The following is a 15298-nucleotide window of genomic DNA, read 5'->3' on the forward strand; positions in this document are numbered from 1 at the left end:
GGAGCTACAAATTCTTTTATCAAATCTGAATGGGTCAACGATACTCCCATCACTGCACAGTTATTACAACAGGAAAGAATGTTACATAATGGTAAACCTGGCCATGTCCCAACTTTTTTTTTTTAAATGGAGGTTTATACTTAAATGTGCTTTTGCCTTTCTCAAAGGTCTGGAGTTCCTGCTGATGCTGTGCATTTACCCACAAAATATTTTGCTTCACAGCCCATCAAAACAACAAAAAGCCTCCAGCTTTAAACATGGCCATTTGCCTCTATATGCTCAAGATGTTAAATGCAGACAAAAAACTGGCACGGTACTATCGGGAGTTTTCTTGGCCAATTTGAACTTATTGCGAAATGATGCACTAGCCTCTGGCTGAATTCCAGCTGTTATTATGTCCGTCTGAAGAGTGATTGCTCTGTTATTATTTTTTTGACTAGCCAGGACTTTGGTTATGCAATCTGCAGATGTTTGGCTGTGTTCCTTTATTCAAACCAAAGCCTTGGAGGACTGGAAATATGATCCCAGTGCAAAACAACTGCACCAATTTATAAAAAAAAAAAAACCAAGTCTGGCACAGCAGATTTGACACAGATGAAAACCAGACCTGTGTTCAGGAGAAAAGTAGGGGTTTCTCCTCACTCACTCGTATTGGTGTATATATTCACAGAGAGGGAAAACAAGTCAAAAGAAGCTGACACATATTGATCTTTAGTACTGTGAGTCTTCAATATATGGCACTATGTCAGTACGGTCCATCTGCTTTAGTTATTATCTCTGAAGATTCATCGCCCACGTGACGTCAAAACTCAGGACACATTTCACTGATGTCGCGTGTTTCTTTGAAAAAGACGGAGTACAAGAAAACGAGTCAATAGTTGATATTTTTTAGGCCAGTTTCTTTCCCATCGCCTTCAGACCTTGTGATTATTTTGGAGAGTGGACTCTGCCCACCGTTTAGGCAAACACAGTGCTCAGAGGTAAAGCAACAACAGCTGATGTAATGACAGTGACGCTGGCTGGAGGCCTGCTTACCTACTTTAACATTCCTTTTGTAAATAAAGTAAAATGGGGGTCTGGAACATGCAGGTTTTGGTTTTTTTCCCCACATGTGCTCACAAAAACATTTCACTTAGATTTATGATGCTGGGGTGAACTTCAGTGCCTGCACGCGCTTGAGAACACAACACTCAAAGCTGGGACTCCTTTCCTAAGTTAGTTAACCCCAGTAAAAAAAAGAAAGAAAGAAAAGTGAGGGAGAGCACACTACATGGGGGGATGTGAAGGGGCGGAGGACCAAATCAATAGGGATGGAGCCTAAAGTTATGTAAATGTTTGTCCAATGAAAGCTGTGGGAAGAGCAGGGGGGTTTATTATGCAATAGTAACCAGCTGTATATAAGGACAGACCCAAGTGAAACGCAGAGGATCTCTGTGAGCTGCTCCCCCCCCTCTCTCTCTTCAAGGACCAGGTATGCAATGACAAAAGATTTTTATTTTAATGAGAAATAGTTTGCAGCAGTCTCTTTTACTCTATTGAATACTAATAAGCTGGTTTTATAGCTGAAAAATGTTTTTTTTGGGGTAATTTCTTGTTTCTTGGCAGAATGCTGCGGTACGTTGTCGCTCTCTGCCTCCTGGCTGTGTCCTGGGCACAGGACTGCCAGGTAGCCAACATCCAGGTCATGCAGAACTTTGACAAAACCAGGGTGAGTAGTAGAAAATACAATTAGTGTCTTCTGAAATATTTCCTCCAAATCCTCCGGAGTTAAATCAAACGTGTTGTGAACTGGTGGATTTCTCTCTCGCAGTACGCAGGTACGTGGTATGCTGTCGGAAAGAAGGACCCAGAGGGCTTGTTCCTCCTCGACAACGTTGTGGCCCAGCTTACGGTCATAGAGGATGGAAAAATGACGGCCACCGCCAGGGGCAGAGTCATTATCCTCAAGTAGGTTCGGTTTTGGCCTGTGGAATCCAGCTTGCTTTTCTTTTGTCTTTTGTTGTTGTTTTTTTCCCCTTTTCTTTTCTAACGCTTCTTCTCTTTGACTTTTAGCAACTGGGAAATGTGCGCCGACATGTTGGCCTCGTTCGAGGACACGGCTGACCCTGCAAAGTTCAGGATGAAGTACTGGGGAGTCGCATCCTACCTGCAGACAGGAAGTAAGTTCAAAAATGTTTTTACTCCCATTTTCAAGTCTGGCGAACAAAAGCCGTAACATTTGAGACGGTATTTCTATTGGTGAGTTGACCTCCAGTCAATTTTTGACCTTAAGCCAGTTGTTTATCTAATGTAATCATCAACAGCAGAGCATTTACTCTTTGACCCCGGCCCCGGAATGAATCAAAGCAATGCTTACCTCAGAGCGGGTCAACGTGTCCTTTGGAACAAATCAATCTATTGATTGCACGACGATCAATCTGAAACACTGCAGGAGCTGAAGCCTGACTGAAGTGTGGCGTTTACTTGGTTCATGGTTATCGACAGTAAAGCCTTGAGATTTCACAAATGAACCGCGCCACCCTTTTCTAAACTGAGTATTTCAGATCCGTTGAATAGATTCATCCTCCGTTTGTCTCTCAGATGACGATCACTGGGTCATCGACACCGACTACGACAACTACGCCGTCCACTACTCCTGCAGGGTCGTGGATGCCGACGGCACCTGCCTGGACGGCTACTCCTTCATATTCTCCCGTCATTCGGCCGGGTTGAGGGCGGAGGACCAGCCCATCGTCACCCAGAAGAAGCGCGACATCTGTCTCCTGGGCAAATACAGACGTGTTGAGCACAACGGTGGGTTGAAGTCAACTGACTGATCGTTCTAATGATTCACTCAGTGATCACTTAACGTTTTTTTTTATTCCACACCGTGAAGTCTTATAAGGTAAATTAATTCCCTCTCCGCTTTTCCACTTGCAGGTTTCTGTGAAAACAGCGAAACTATCAACGCAGAGCCCAGTTTGTAAAGCACCCCCCCCCCCCCCCCAAAGACTGTCCCAACTCTTCTCAGTCACCTCCGCTGTCCCCGTCTCAACACAGACGGCGATCCATCACCAGCAATGAAAGAAGGCACATTATGAACAGTCACACTGCCATGACGATACTGTAAGGAGAAAGGAAAAAACAAAACAAAACATTTTGCTGTTGTCACAGGTCAACCGTCTCATCCCCTCATTTCGGTTATTTTATGTACAGAAAACTGCAGAATTGTTATAATCTAGAAACAAAAACACGGGTTCCGGAGAAGATTCTTCTTATTTTTTTAATTGTACAATATAACAACCAGTTGTGAACGTCTCTTTTAAGTGAATGTGAACATTAAAAGTGAGAAAGTTCATGAGTCCCTGGCTTTGCCTCGACACTGAAGGATGTAGCACATATCTATTGTTCAAACATGCGATTATGATGTATGTTGTACACTTTTTAATTCAGTTTTTTTGAAATAAAACATTCACACCTTGTCTCTTTCAGTTTTTCAAACTGCATCGAAATGTTTTCTTTTTGGGGGGGGTTTCTGTACTACACGAGCTAAAAGCAACGCTCTGAAGTGGACTGGAAGCAGCACTGATCTCCTATATCTCTAACAGCTGTGTTTAATTCTTGGCAGCGGGGCTTCTCGCTTGGCAGGTTGTTCCAGGAACACGTTACACAAATCTGACTTTTGTTTGAAAGCTGCCAGAAAGTGAGACCCCCGTCTTTATTTGACAGATACCGTTACCTTCTCATCCTGACAATGTTAACATTTTACATTTGGCAGCATTCACAGTCACACTTTTACTATTTTTGAAGTGTCAAATCACTTGGCATGCTGAGTCTGTTGAGCTCCATCACTTCTATAACATTTTAGGGATTTTTTCTTCTTCCTTTTACACTGACATCAGTCCGTCTCTCGTCTCATCCACTCTTTTTGTCCAGACTGAAATATCTCGCCGACCTGGAAGGACTGATGTTTTCTTTAGTGTTGCCAGCAGGTTGATATTTTTGGCTTTCAGCGCAACGCCCTGACAGCTACCAGACGGAATGCCACCAGGGTCGGAGCAGATACCCCTAGTGCTTATTGATCGCATCGACTTTTGCAACCCTGACTTTTTAACCAGTGCCACCGGCGCTTCCACATTTTCACTGCGACGATAAAACCATCTACACATCTGCAAAATGGATTAGTTTGGAAAGTTTGGTGCGCGCACACACACACACACACGCTCCAGGGATGCAACATAAGAGGACACAGTAGACTTGTATTTGATGGAGATTTGCATGTTTATTGCACCTTTTTGTACAGTACAGAGCACGGCAAAACAACTTTTGAGCACACGATTAGAATAAAGAAAGAATGTAAACCCAAACAATTTTCACACGTACAAAAGAAAGGTCTTACAGGGTGAGCTGTACAGCAGCGAAGTCAGTACAGCTTAAGTCTATGGAGTCACATTGCCCAGGTTGCAGGAATGAAGACACCTTAACCCCTTTTCCCCCTGCCGAGAGAACCTTTACTAATCCCTGCCTTAAATAGTTTAGTCCAAGGAATTAACTCATGCAATCTCATTCCAGCCTGACCGGGACGCATGGCTAGAAAAGTCAAGGTGGTGGACGTCGGTGAGCTTCCCCTGAATGGCGAAAGAATACACGGACAACCTGCCACATGTGATCTCTTAAGCTCCCCGCGGCACAGGTATGTTGAAGATCTGGTTAAGGATGGGCAAACAGAAGCAATAACGTCTCGGGTCGTGATTGCAGCCTCACGGTCGAGCGAGCTTTAGTCTCCACAGATAAAAAGCAATACACCTCACACATATCGGATAAAATGTGACAAAAAAAAAAAAAAAAAAAAAAGAAGTGGAGCAGTTGTGACAGGCTAAAAAGCATTTTTTTTTTATCCTTCACAGAAACACTGCTCAAATAGCAAATGACCGCTGCAGCTTCATACAGAACAATGCTGATTTGCTTGCCAGTATTACACAAAAAGGTTGCAATAGAGGCTCGGAGTAGATAAATGGTGTGCATACAGCAGGTTTATGAGTGAGACAGGTTTGTAAACTTTACCATACGATAAAATAACCTACATCCCTATGGTAATTCAAAAAAAGCATAAATGCACATAATTTTCTGGATTACAATAAAACTTTCAAAACAAAAGAAAAAGCTCAGTTGAATAAAAGAGGAAAACCCCAAACCAATAAATACTTTGATCAAATACACAATTTAAAAACAATGAGCTTCACAAACACTGTCATAATTGGAAGATAAAATGATAACTTCTTTGGTTTGGTGACATGTTCATATTTCAAAAACCCCAAAATTGGACTGTAATACAAAACATAAATGTCTAAATACAGAAACATGAAAAAAAAAAAATATTGCAATTTCAAGAAAGTCCCTTTAACTTTGACTGAAGAGAAGCGAGGTTCATAATTCACAGAAAATATAAAAATGTCTAATTATGTGTATGAGTTTGTGTCAAATGATCATTCTGACAGCAGGAACACTGTTTCAAAGTTATTCCAAGGACACACTTTAGTCAACTTCTGAATGTTGAAGTAAAAGAATAGAAGTAGCTCGCGAGCAGTAGTTTAGAAAAAATTTTGTCAGAGCAGTGCGTTTGTAATCTTCGTGTGAAACTACACGTTAAGACATTTCAGATTTTAACACCGATTCGCCTGAACAGTGTTCGCTCAGGCCATGCAGTAGTCGATGTGAGCCAGAAGCTCCCTGTGGCGACTGGTGGGGTAGGAGGCGTGACACTTTGGGCACTCCAAGAAACTCTCGTCCAGGAGGTTGATGACTTTAGACGGGGACGTGGGGCAAGGCGGGGAGTCAATAGTGAGGCGCTCGAAATCAAGCCTATTGTACGAGCTGGGCTCTGAAAAACGGGCAATTGGCTGCTTCTGAAACACAGAAAATAACATTGCGTTCATGCATTTTGTGATTAGTTCATACATTTTGTACATTAGTTTCTTGTGAAATCAGCTCATCCTACTCAATACAATGAAGAGTCCATTGCTTATAAAAAGAAAAGAAAAACATATGGCCGTGGTGTGTGGCAACACTTACAGCCGACTCCAGCTTGGCAATCTGATCACGGGCCTTGCGAAGCTCCTTCAGCACCTTATGTAACTGGTGCTGCATGCTCTGACGATCAATTTTTTCATTCTCAAAGTCCTTGGCAGAGAGCTGGATCTTAGGAGGGGGAAGAAATATATGAGGAGTGGGAACAGCTTGGACTGCACTTACTCTTAAACAACACTCACTTCAAATCCTCTACCACTGGCCAACAGGCCGTGCTGACAGCTTTTCCACTCATAATTGGGGGGAAAAGAGCGTTCAGACTGAGGAATTGACAATTGCCGAGTCCTCTGTGCATTAGGTTGTTCTTTTTGCATTGTGTAAATGAAAACTCCAAATAAACAGTCGTCAAACTGGGTTTAGAAAAGTTGTGAAATATTAATTTTGGCTGGTACATGTTGGAGTTTGGGACAAATGAAATGCCTGTGGTTTTACCTGTTGCTCCAGTGCTGCGATTCGTCTCTGCTCTTCACTTTGGCTCATCAGAGACTTCTGGAGCATGTTTACCTGTAAAGGCCAAATGATTATGTACAATCATTGTATTTCTAATGGCTGAAACACATTATTACAGCCTGGTATTCAGTTTTAATGAATCATGTTTTGACATCAAAAGGACTGAAAACATTTCCCGATCAAACGAATATTGGAGAGAAGAGACGACACCTGCTGCAGGAGTTCAGCTGATCGCTTCCTCTCCTCCTCCAATCTGGTGTCGACGGCGTCCAGCTCCACTCGCATTCTGTCCGCCCGCTCGGTGGAAACCTTCCTCTCCTCGCACACGGTGTGTCTGGGTGCAACGTTTACGTAATCCACATAAATATTAATCGCAGTGCAGTTTAGTCCTGTTTAAAGTAGTCATTGGGGGGGTTCCTCCAAACCGGCGTGCAACAACCTCGAACGGCAGGCTGGTTAAAGAGCCAAATGTAAACTGAAAATTTGACAGTTCCAGTCCTTCAACTCCACAAAACACCAACAACTTGAGGCAGGACTATTGCTTTTTTCTTGCACTTTGCTGGTCTTTTCTCTTAAACTTAGTTTTTTTATATGAATTTAAAAAAACTTAGATATTGATTTACAGCATTTACTTTTACATCTGCTGCTGTGGGGTACAAACGTTTCCAGCAAGGGACACATTTCCATAACGTTAGTTTGTCAATTCACTCTCTGTAAAAGTTTTTCCATCAATTGCAGGAACTTCGCAGCGAGCTGTAGTCTTCATTTGACTTTTTCCCAGCTTGTTTTTAATGCTCTCACAGTGTCTCTTTATAATACATTTCTTAATCAGGTCCATGACCAATTAGAATTAGTCAAACACAGCTGCTCAGCTTCCATTGGTCCACACAGAACATCACTGGCGTTGCCACCGTGAGTTAAAATATAAAACATGTCATGTTGTATTTGTTTGTTTTAGGACTGAGGTCGTGGTCCATGATCGTCCTTGTGCCTGGACTTTGGATTTGTGATACAGTCAGTCTGTCTCCACTTGGATAATGATGGTTGAAATGCTTAAGATAATGAAAAAAGAAAAATACAATAAAGAAAAGGAGGTAAACATCTCATTTGGATAGACTGGAGAGTATGCATCTGTGCACCATAATTAAATGTTCATATGATGAGCAGAAAGTGGTATTACTGTCAAGACTTCATCTTTTGGCCATTATTACTTTTGCACCTGTAGGGAATGTTATTTGTGCTGAAAAACTACATTGGATTCACTGGATATTTTTTTCCCCCTCCTCTAAAGATGAAGAGGCAGAATGACGGGTCGTCTTGTTCTACCTACTCGTCGTCGGCACCGACACTGAGGTAAGACGCCGCCGACTCTGGATGGGACGCCACGCTGAAGCTATTATGTTAATCGTCTCGCCTCCGAAACAGAAAGCTGGCAAACTGTGTGAAATCACACACGATTTATGCTGCTTTTGATTGATCCCGTGTCAACAACAAAGCCGATGTAGAGAAGGTCTTTGTTACAGAATCTCGCAAGTGAAAAGAGGCAGCAGTTTAAACTGCTTGAGCTCGTCTGCCTCCTCGGTTTTGATGGGGGGAAAAAAAAGGCTAAGAGGCCCACTTGTTCTACCTGTTGCTGAGCCGCTCGGCCTGCAGCTGCATCTTGGCCTCCTCCAGCGCTCGGCTCCGCTCCTCGTACTTTCTCAGGAAGGACGACAACTCGCCGCACTTCTCGTCGTACTTCCTCTGCAGCGCAAACATTTCGTCGCGAGCCCGGGTGACCTGCTCCCTCTGAGACTGCAGCTCGGCTTGAGCCCTCAGATCCTGCAGGGCGAGGAAAGGATATTTGTCTGCTCAAGATTTTTGTAAAAAGAATCCAAATATCTATGATGCGTCGTAGTTAGTGTGTGTTGATTCCGCAAGCACACCAAATACCGATGGAAATCTTACACCAAAATTTGAGCAAATAAAACCAGGGGAGCCGGCTCAGCCTTTACCTGCTCCTTCTGCACGCTGAGCTCCTTTCTGCTTCTGGTGGCTTCCTCTTTCTGCCTCTCCAGGTCTTTCTGCACCTCCAACAGCTTTTGGTCAAAGCGGCTTTTCAGCTGGGACTCCTTCTCTGTGCTGATTGAGTCGGCAGCAGCTGAGATTTAAAAAGAAAAAGCGTTGCAAATAAAGAAGCTAATCAGACACATTAATTGTGTTCACAAAGTAAAAAGTTTGGAACTTTGCATATTATATGCAGGAGATTTATGAACAGTACGACCATTTAATTGCGGGAGCCAAAATGTCTTCCACGCTACTGACGTTGCTCATATTTTAATCCCGCCTTTATTACCCTTATAGTCTTTTTTCACTCAAAGCTAATGCCTTTCTTAATATTCAATGCTGTAGCTAAAAGATAATAACCAAATCAAACTGAAGACATTTGTCTAACCTCCCCTTTTCACACTATATGTGCCGGCTCATAAAGTGAGCCGCGTTTTAATTTCTTCAGCAGGATATTTTTAATGCATCGTATGATGCGAGGGTGTCAGAAGTCGTTCATTCAGATCCTCCTACATGTCTCTCCCTCTGGACCGGCCTCCTTGTTGGGGTGTTGCTGCTTTGCCTGGGCCAGCTGCTGCTCCAGCTCCATCGCCCGTGAATGGACCGACTGGACGTAGGCCTCTCGCTGCTGGTCGTACATCAGCCACTGCTGGTTCTTCTCAAGAGCCTGGAGGCGAGAGGCACGAGGCTTCACAGTGATGCATGGGATAGTTCAAAGATTTGAATGCGCGCAGTCTGCAGACCGACATTTATGTGCGTGGTGGGTTTCTTTTGAATTTTGGGCAAATGACAAGGACAAGTGTTTGAACGTGGAAGAAAATCACAAAATATAACCACACAAGTGCTTTACGTCATTCGACTGGTGGAGAAAATATACCAAGACTGAAAGTCTTTTGTGAATATCACATTTAGATTGAAGTCTTCATCAGAACATCTGCTCCATCGGGGAAAAAAAAAAGACCAAGCAAAATATTTGAGAGGGTTTAGATATCAAACAGGTTTGAATTTGTCCAGGAGGACAGGATGCCCTAAAGGGGTTGGATGAAAAAAGTCCAAAGGTATCTCAACCTGACAGGTTCTGTATGTCCTGTCGAGGGTCTTTAATCAGAAAGAGGAAAGGTGTTTTCCCCGACTTGCCTTCAGGCCAGGGCGGGCAGCCCCCCCCCCTCCCAGCAAAATTCATACTTTAAACAGGAATCTATTGTGAGCCTAGAAATATATACCATTGAAATGTTAAACGTTTTGTCAGTTATCGCTACAACTGTAATAGTTATGGAAGAACATCTGATAACATGTAAAAGGAAGTTTCATTGTTTGATTTAAAGTATGATGGAAAAAACAAATCGAAACCTTTCCATTTTCTTAAATTTTTTTTTGAAAACACAGCTGTATGTTCAGGTACAAAAAAAGCTTAACCATTTTTAGCCGTTTTTAAATCACACTTCATGTTTAAGATTCCAATCAACACCTCTTACATGCCATGTCTATATAATGAAATGTGGTGAAAGTGTTAAAATAAGCAATTTCACATATTTCCCATTTCTTAATTGCTTATTCAAACTCACGTCTTTCAGTTGATCTTGGACGAGGGCCATGTCCTGTCCATTCTGAAGAAGGAAAGAAAACACAGCTTGAACTCCAACATTCTCATCCAGTTGTCAAGAAAATTTTGAATTTCATTCAGGATTAAGACTTCAAAAATCGATGCTTTAAGCGTTTAAATTCAGTGTGTATGCATCTATGTGCGTTCTATAGTATTCTGAGCGTGCCGACGTTGAATGGAGCCAAGCGTCATGTGGTTATGACAGCAAATCTCCCCACCATCATTTGGATTGACTGCACGCGCGTGTGTTCAGTATTCAGAAAAAATCATCTCAACAAACTGCAGCGCTGCCGAAGGCTTTAAAGAAAAATAAATCACATGAAATCTAAATTATTCATCCTCTTATATTTTACTAACGTGTAAAAAATATAAATGGGGGTTAAAGAAAAGAGATAAGAAAACAAGAGCAAGAGGTAGAAGTTTTTCCAGCCATTTGACCCCGGGGGTCAGTTCCTCGACATCCATCCCTTGAGGACAGTCAGTCATCTCATAAACAGAAGTCTTTATGTCTGATCCCACCCGACGCCTAAGCCCCAGCTAACCCTTTACAGCATTGCTCCACTAAGCATCTAAATGATCATCTATGAGCTCAGGCTCTGTGAGCTGCTCGACTTTCCAGACAAGCATCATGGACTCGTCAACTTTTCAAGATGGATTTAAACGTGTGTCCCACAAGCTAAGCCCACTAGCAGCTTTGACGGATCCAGGAAGGAGGAGGTTGGTGGGTTTCCTGGTCAGATTATTTCTAGTAATGCAAAACGAGCTCAGCGGAGTCCTTGGAAAGCCGGGAGTATTCACGGAAAATTAACGCCGAGGCATAAAGACAAAGGATGCCCCTTTTTAGTGGGAAGTAAAAAAACCGTGATCACAAAAAAAAAAACCCAACCCACGACAGGTGTGCAAGCCTCGAGTTGGCCGATTTGTATTCGCCTTTCATGTGCAGCACTCTTTGTATTCATCGGGCCTAAAAGCTTGAAATATAATACGAGAACTATGGAAGATGATTTACATTCATAGACGGTGTTGCAAGTGTTCTGCTGACCTTTATTAGTAACAAAAGACGGGAAAAAAAAAAAAGTGTTTAGTGAAAAGAATCTGTGGAAATAAGTACTTTGCTTTCCTCAAACGCGTCGATTCTTTTGGCTCCGGCCACAGCCAAAATAATACTGTGACCATAAAAGGACCAGAAAGAAAAGAGAGAGGAAAAAAAGAGACTTTGTGATAACACTGTTCGGTGCATCGGTGAATAACAGGCCTGGAGGTGTTTAGAAGTGACCGTGATAAGAATCGAAGGAAATCAAGATAAACTAGACTGCAGGGAGAATGCAGCAGGAGACTGTGCTGGCAATTTCAAAATTAAAGTGGTATTGCACATTTGACCATGAGCTGTACATAAATGTAAACCCTAAAAGGAACACATTTTCTCCCATAAAGAAAAGTATGAGAGAACCAAGTGCTTCCAAGAGCTCCTGCTTGTGATTTTGTCAATAAAGCTTCTCCGGCAGCCTGGAAGAATCCTTATGAGAACTCTCTAGCAAGGGCAGTAAGACCTGAGAAAAGTTTTATTTTGAAAGAATAATGTGAAAGGAGTGGCAGCAGCAGACTCACTTCTTGACTGATTGATGGAAATATGAAATACATGCAAAAAAAAATTTATATATAAATTACTTATTTAAATGTTTTATTAAAAACACTAAATATATTTGTAATATATTTACAGATGAAATACAGAATAAGGCTCCATAACAAACCCACAAAGAAGGTACTGAAAGCAGCTGAGGGGGGGAAAAGCAGTCAAAAGGCCACACGCTGCCACCTAGTGGAGCAAAAAACAGCAGCATCTGCAGGCAAACGCCCCATGCAGTTATCAGGAGAGAAAAAAAAAAAACCTCAAAAAACATTTTGTACTGGATCGAACAATTAATGTGTTTCAGTGGTTAATTCAGCACTAATCCAAAAAGATGCATGACTATTCAAAAATATCACAGTTATTATCACTGCGATGCACGTGCTTATTTAAAAAGGGTTCAGAATTGAATGTTAATGAAATAAGCAAAAAAAAAGGATGGCTAAATGAGAATGTTATCTGTCAGAATATTAGAATGTAAGAAAACTAAGTGGACAGAGCAAGCAGGAGGGAGGGAAAGAAAACCCTCAAAGGAGGATATTAGAATAAGGACAAAAAGTTGTGATTTAAATCTGAGGCCAGAGGAAAACTCAGCTGTCAGAAGAGAGGAAATAACTACTGAACCGACTCAATATTCCCTGACTAAATGAAGCACCTTTTCCCTCTGGATGTTTAAAACCCATCACAGCATTGTTGAAGTATAATAGTCTGTAAAATCCATGATTTTATTCATCCATAGCTTAAAAGTTGTGTGACCGAATACGATGAAACCGTTAATGCTGCCAATGAACTGCCAGCACAAATAGAAGAAAACTGAACTAGAAGAGAAAAAAATAAAAAAATAAAATAAAATAAACACAGGTATCAGGTCATCGGGGAGGAAGGAGACATTTTTCCCGACTAATTAGAACATCCAGACAAGTATTGAGGCGGTGAGGTCAGCCTACCACCACCTGTGTTTCCAGGGATTGGCACCGGGCAGAAACGGTAGCCAGCTTGTTTTTCAGATTCTCTGTCTCCTGCGACACGTTCTGGAACAGCACATCTCTCTGCTCTGCCTCCCTCCTGCACTGCTCCAGCTGGGCCTGCAGCGATGCAACCACCTGAAACACACCGGAAATACCACAACAACTTCACCAGACTCGGCAAACACCTATGTCAAGCCGATTTCAAAACCTCCGTTTCAGCAGACAGTCTGCTAAGAAAATCTGTTCTTATGTAGTTTTTTTTTTTTTTCTCCCCTGAGCGATTCTGTTCTTCGCACAATTAACGTCAGGCAGCTGACACGTCTTGCCCACTTAGCAGGCCTGGTTTTAGCACTTGTCCTGCTGAAAGTTTGCGAGGAAGTGCGATTAACGTCTGCAAGACGCTGCTATTCTATTTACCGCCTCTAAGTTTAGCCTGAAGCCATTCGGTGTGGCCTAACTCAGACCATTTCACATCGATAAGCAGCCACTTGAAAGAAAAAGAAAACCTTGGGTTTATATGGCAGTGTTGAAAACAGTGACTTCACACTCAATAAGAGAAAGACAGTTTTCAAATGTCAAGTGAACCGCACATGTGTTAATATGCAGTTTCTGCCAGTTGTCTAAACTTCACTTTGCCGAGCTGCTGTCAACATGGGATAGAAGCAATTTTCACCCCCAACTGTGTTTTTTTTGTGGCAGCTGATTGGAATTCCAGTATGATCCACTCCCTCCCTCCTGCCAGCGATGCATATGCCACCGATACAATGCCAAGCCTGCAACAAATCTCTACAAGTTGGTCGATCACTCCTGGAAGCGGAGCCGTGTCCATCCTCATTCTGAGCGGAGAGGTGGCGCCTCGGGCCGTCCATACATGTACACACACACACGCACGCACACACGCACGCACGCACGCACGCGTTTCCAGGGAGGGATGGATAAAACGAGAGTTGGCACATTTAACAATATATTTCTTCAGAGAGGCGACACGTGCACATACCTCTCCTCCTTTAGCGGCCAGCTGCTGTCTCACAGCTTCCAGTTCCTGCTCTTTTACCAGCAGTTGCTGATTGTTTCTCTCTCGCAGGGTCTCAAGAGAAAGAATCCTCTGAAATATAAACACACACACACACAGAAATAGTAAAATAAATAAATAAATCAGCCGTCAAGTGAGCAGACAGGCATGCAGCATCACCGCCATCACTTCCTGTACCTCCAGCAGCTTGCTCTTGTCGGAGTCAGGTGGTTTGATGTGTCGTTTGGCCAGTTCATCAATCTTCTTCCTCAGGTGAGCGTTCTCCTTCCTGACTTTGTCCAGCTCGGCCTCGGCCTTGGAGGAGGAGCTGCTGGATTTGAAGCCCAGCTTGGAGACGATGGTCTCTTTGGCACCTTTGGATGTCATGACTGGTGGTGCTCAACAATCTGTAATCTGTTCAAGCAAAAAAAAAAAAATCACACTACTGGCTGCTATAATTTGAAGGAAAAAAATGGTTTCAAACATGATTAATATTTAAACACAAAGAAAACCAGCCAATAGAGTAAACACATTTTAAAGTGTAAACTTTATTCATTTATTTGTTAAAACCATGGACTCAGAAATACACTTTCCTGTGGTTTCTTTGTTTAAATCAAACATTAAATTAAACATTTTTACAGGGATTGAATGTAATAAAGGTACATTTCGAAGCTGCACAATGTGACATCTGTCACTGGGAGTCTGTTGAACATAAAATAACACACTTCTGAGTACTTTCACAGCTTTCCCCGTTCAGATGTAAATCGAACATCACGAGCAGATATAAATACGAAATATTTGAGACTTACGAAGAAAGCGGTGAGAAGATATCCGCTGAACAGTGTCCAATCGTGTGAAGAATGTTTCTCTCAACGACGCTTTCGTTTCCTGAAGTTTGAATTGTACCGCGGTGACGTCACACGCGCGTGGAGCGTACGCTTGTATAACCGGGCGTGGGCCGGTGTGTGAAATGTTAGGCGGTGCTAGAGAAACTATCCACGTTTAATACCGAGAGATACCGCAACTCAAATAGATTTTATCAGTATTACACCCCTACGCATTGAATAAATACATGTTAGTTTAATTTTTATTCGCTGGCCTGGTTTTGACCGGGTAATACGTTTGTTAAACCGGGCTGTTCGGTGTAATAAATCGAGTCAACAGACAGATAGGGCGGGGTTTGCGAGTCAACCTGTTTATCTGCACGTCTGTGACTTTGTAGCTTTTAGTAATGCAAATTTGACAGGTGGATTATATTGGAAATAATCTGAAGCCATTAAACAATCCCAATGCAATAGATTATAATTCTAATGATATTGCAATATGCTCGCATTGAGTGTTGGTTAATCACAGCAAAAGGATGAAGGAGACTCAAAGATTTGACACTGAAATGCCTTTCAACATTGGGCCAGGTTGCACTGACAATAAATCACCACAGCAGTGGCATGTTGACACATCAAGTTTATTAGTGTAGCATCAATAATACATCATATGATACATCCTGTGGATTAGTAGAGTTGGGGGCG

General features: G+C 42.4%; 2 protein-coding genes across 4 annotated transcripts; one reads left to right on the forward strand and one right to left on the reverse strand.

Annotated features, from left to right (window-relative positions):
• The first annotated feature begins 1377 nt into the window (after nt 1–1377).
• rbp4 (retinol binding protein 4, plasma) lies at nt 1378–3461 on the forward strand. Its single transcript, XM_080472149.1, has 6 exons — nt 1378–1471; nt 1606–1708; nt 1811–1947; nt 2053–2159; nt 2581–2793; nt 2920–3461. Exons 2-6 carry the CDS (start codon nt 1607–1609, stop codon nt 2964–2966), a joined length of 606 nt encoding a protein of 201 aa, XP_080328275.1. The 5' UTR covers nt 1378–1471; nt 1606; the 3' UTR covers nt 2967–3461.
• Nucleotides 3462–4244: 783 nt separating this feature from the next.
• On the reverse strand, nt 4245–14690 carry cep55l (centrosomal protein 55 like). 3 transcript variants are annotated; one of them, XM_080486949.1, is made up of 12 exons: nt 14582–14690; nt 13971–14186; nt 13758–13865; nt 12746–12895; nt 10128–10169; nt 9076–9229; nt 8511–8656; nt 8144–8337; nt 6727–6850; nt 6499–6570; nt 6052–6177; nt 4245–5885 (listed from the first exon to the last, which is right to left on the reverse strand). In XM_080486949.1, the coding sequence occupies exons 2-12, from the start codon at nt 14157–14159 to the stop codon at nt 5673–5675; spliced, it is 1518 nt and encodes a 505-aa protein (XP_080343075.1). In that variant the 5' UTR covers nt 14160–14186; nt 14582–14690; the 3' UTR covers nt 4245–5672. The 3 variants fall into 3 exon arrangements, with proteins under 3 accessions (XP_080343075.1, XP_080343074.1, XP_080343073.1); XM_080486948.1 differs by having other exon boundaries at nt 12743–12895; XM_080486947.1 differs by having other exon boundaries at nt 12740–12895.
• Between the last annotated feature and the right edge of the window lie 608 nt (nt 14691–15298).

Source organism: Lipophrys pholis (genome assembly GCF_963383615.2).
Source record: "Lipophrys pholis genome assembly, chromosome: 1".
Lineage (NCBI taxonomy): Eukaryota > Metazoa > Chordata > Actinopteri > Blenniiformes > Blenniidae > Lipophrys > Lipophrys pholis.

Excerpts from the sequence above, each read along its gene's own strand:
- rbp4 (XM_080472149.1), top strand. The coding sequence starts at position 1,607 with ATGCTGCGGTACGTTGTCGCTCTCTGCCTCCTGGCTGTGTCCTGGGCA. Across the intron at positions 1,948-2,052 it reads GGCAGAGTCATTATCCTCAA|CAACTGGGAAATGTGCGCCG; the intron begins GTAGGTTCGGTT and ends TTTGACTTTTAG. Across the intron at positions 2,160-2,580 it reads ATCCTACCTGCAGACAGGAA|ATGACGATCACTGGGTCATC; the intron begins GTAAGTTCAAAA and ends TTTGTCTCTCAG.
- cep55l (XM_080486947.1), bottom strand. The coding sequence starts at position 14,159 with ATGACATCCAAAGGTGCCAAAGAGACCATCGTCTCCAAGCTGGGCTTC. Across the intron at positions 6,571-6,726 it reads CAGCTGAACTCCTGCAGCAG|GTAAACATGCTCCAGAAGTC; the intron begins GTGTCGTCTCTT and ends TGGCCTTTACAG. Across the intron at positions 6,178-6,498 it reads TCGCAGCACTGGAGCAACAG|ATCCAGCTCTCTGCCAAGGA; the intron begins GTAAAACCACAG and ends CCCCCTCCTAAG.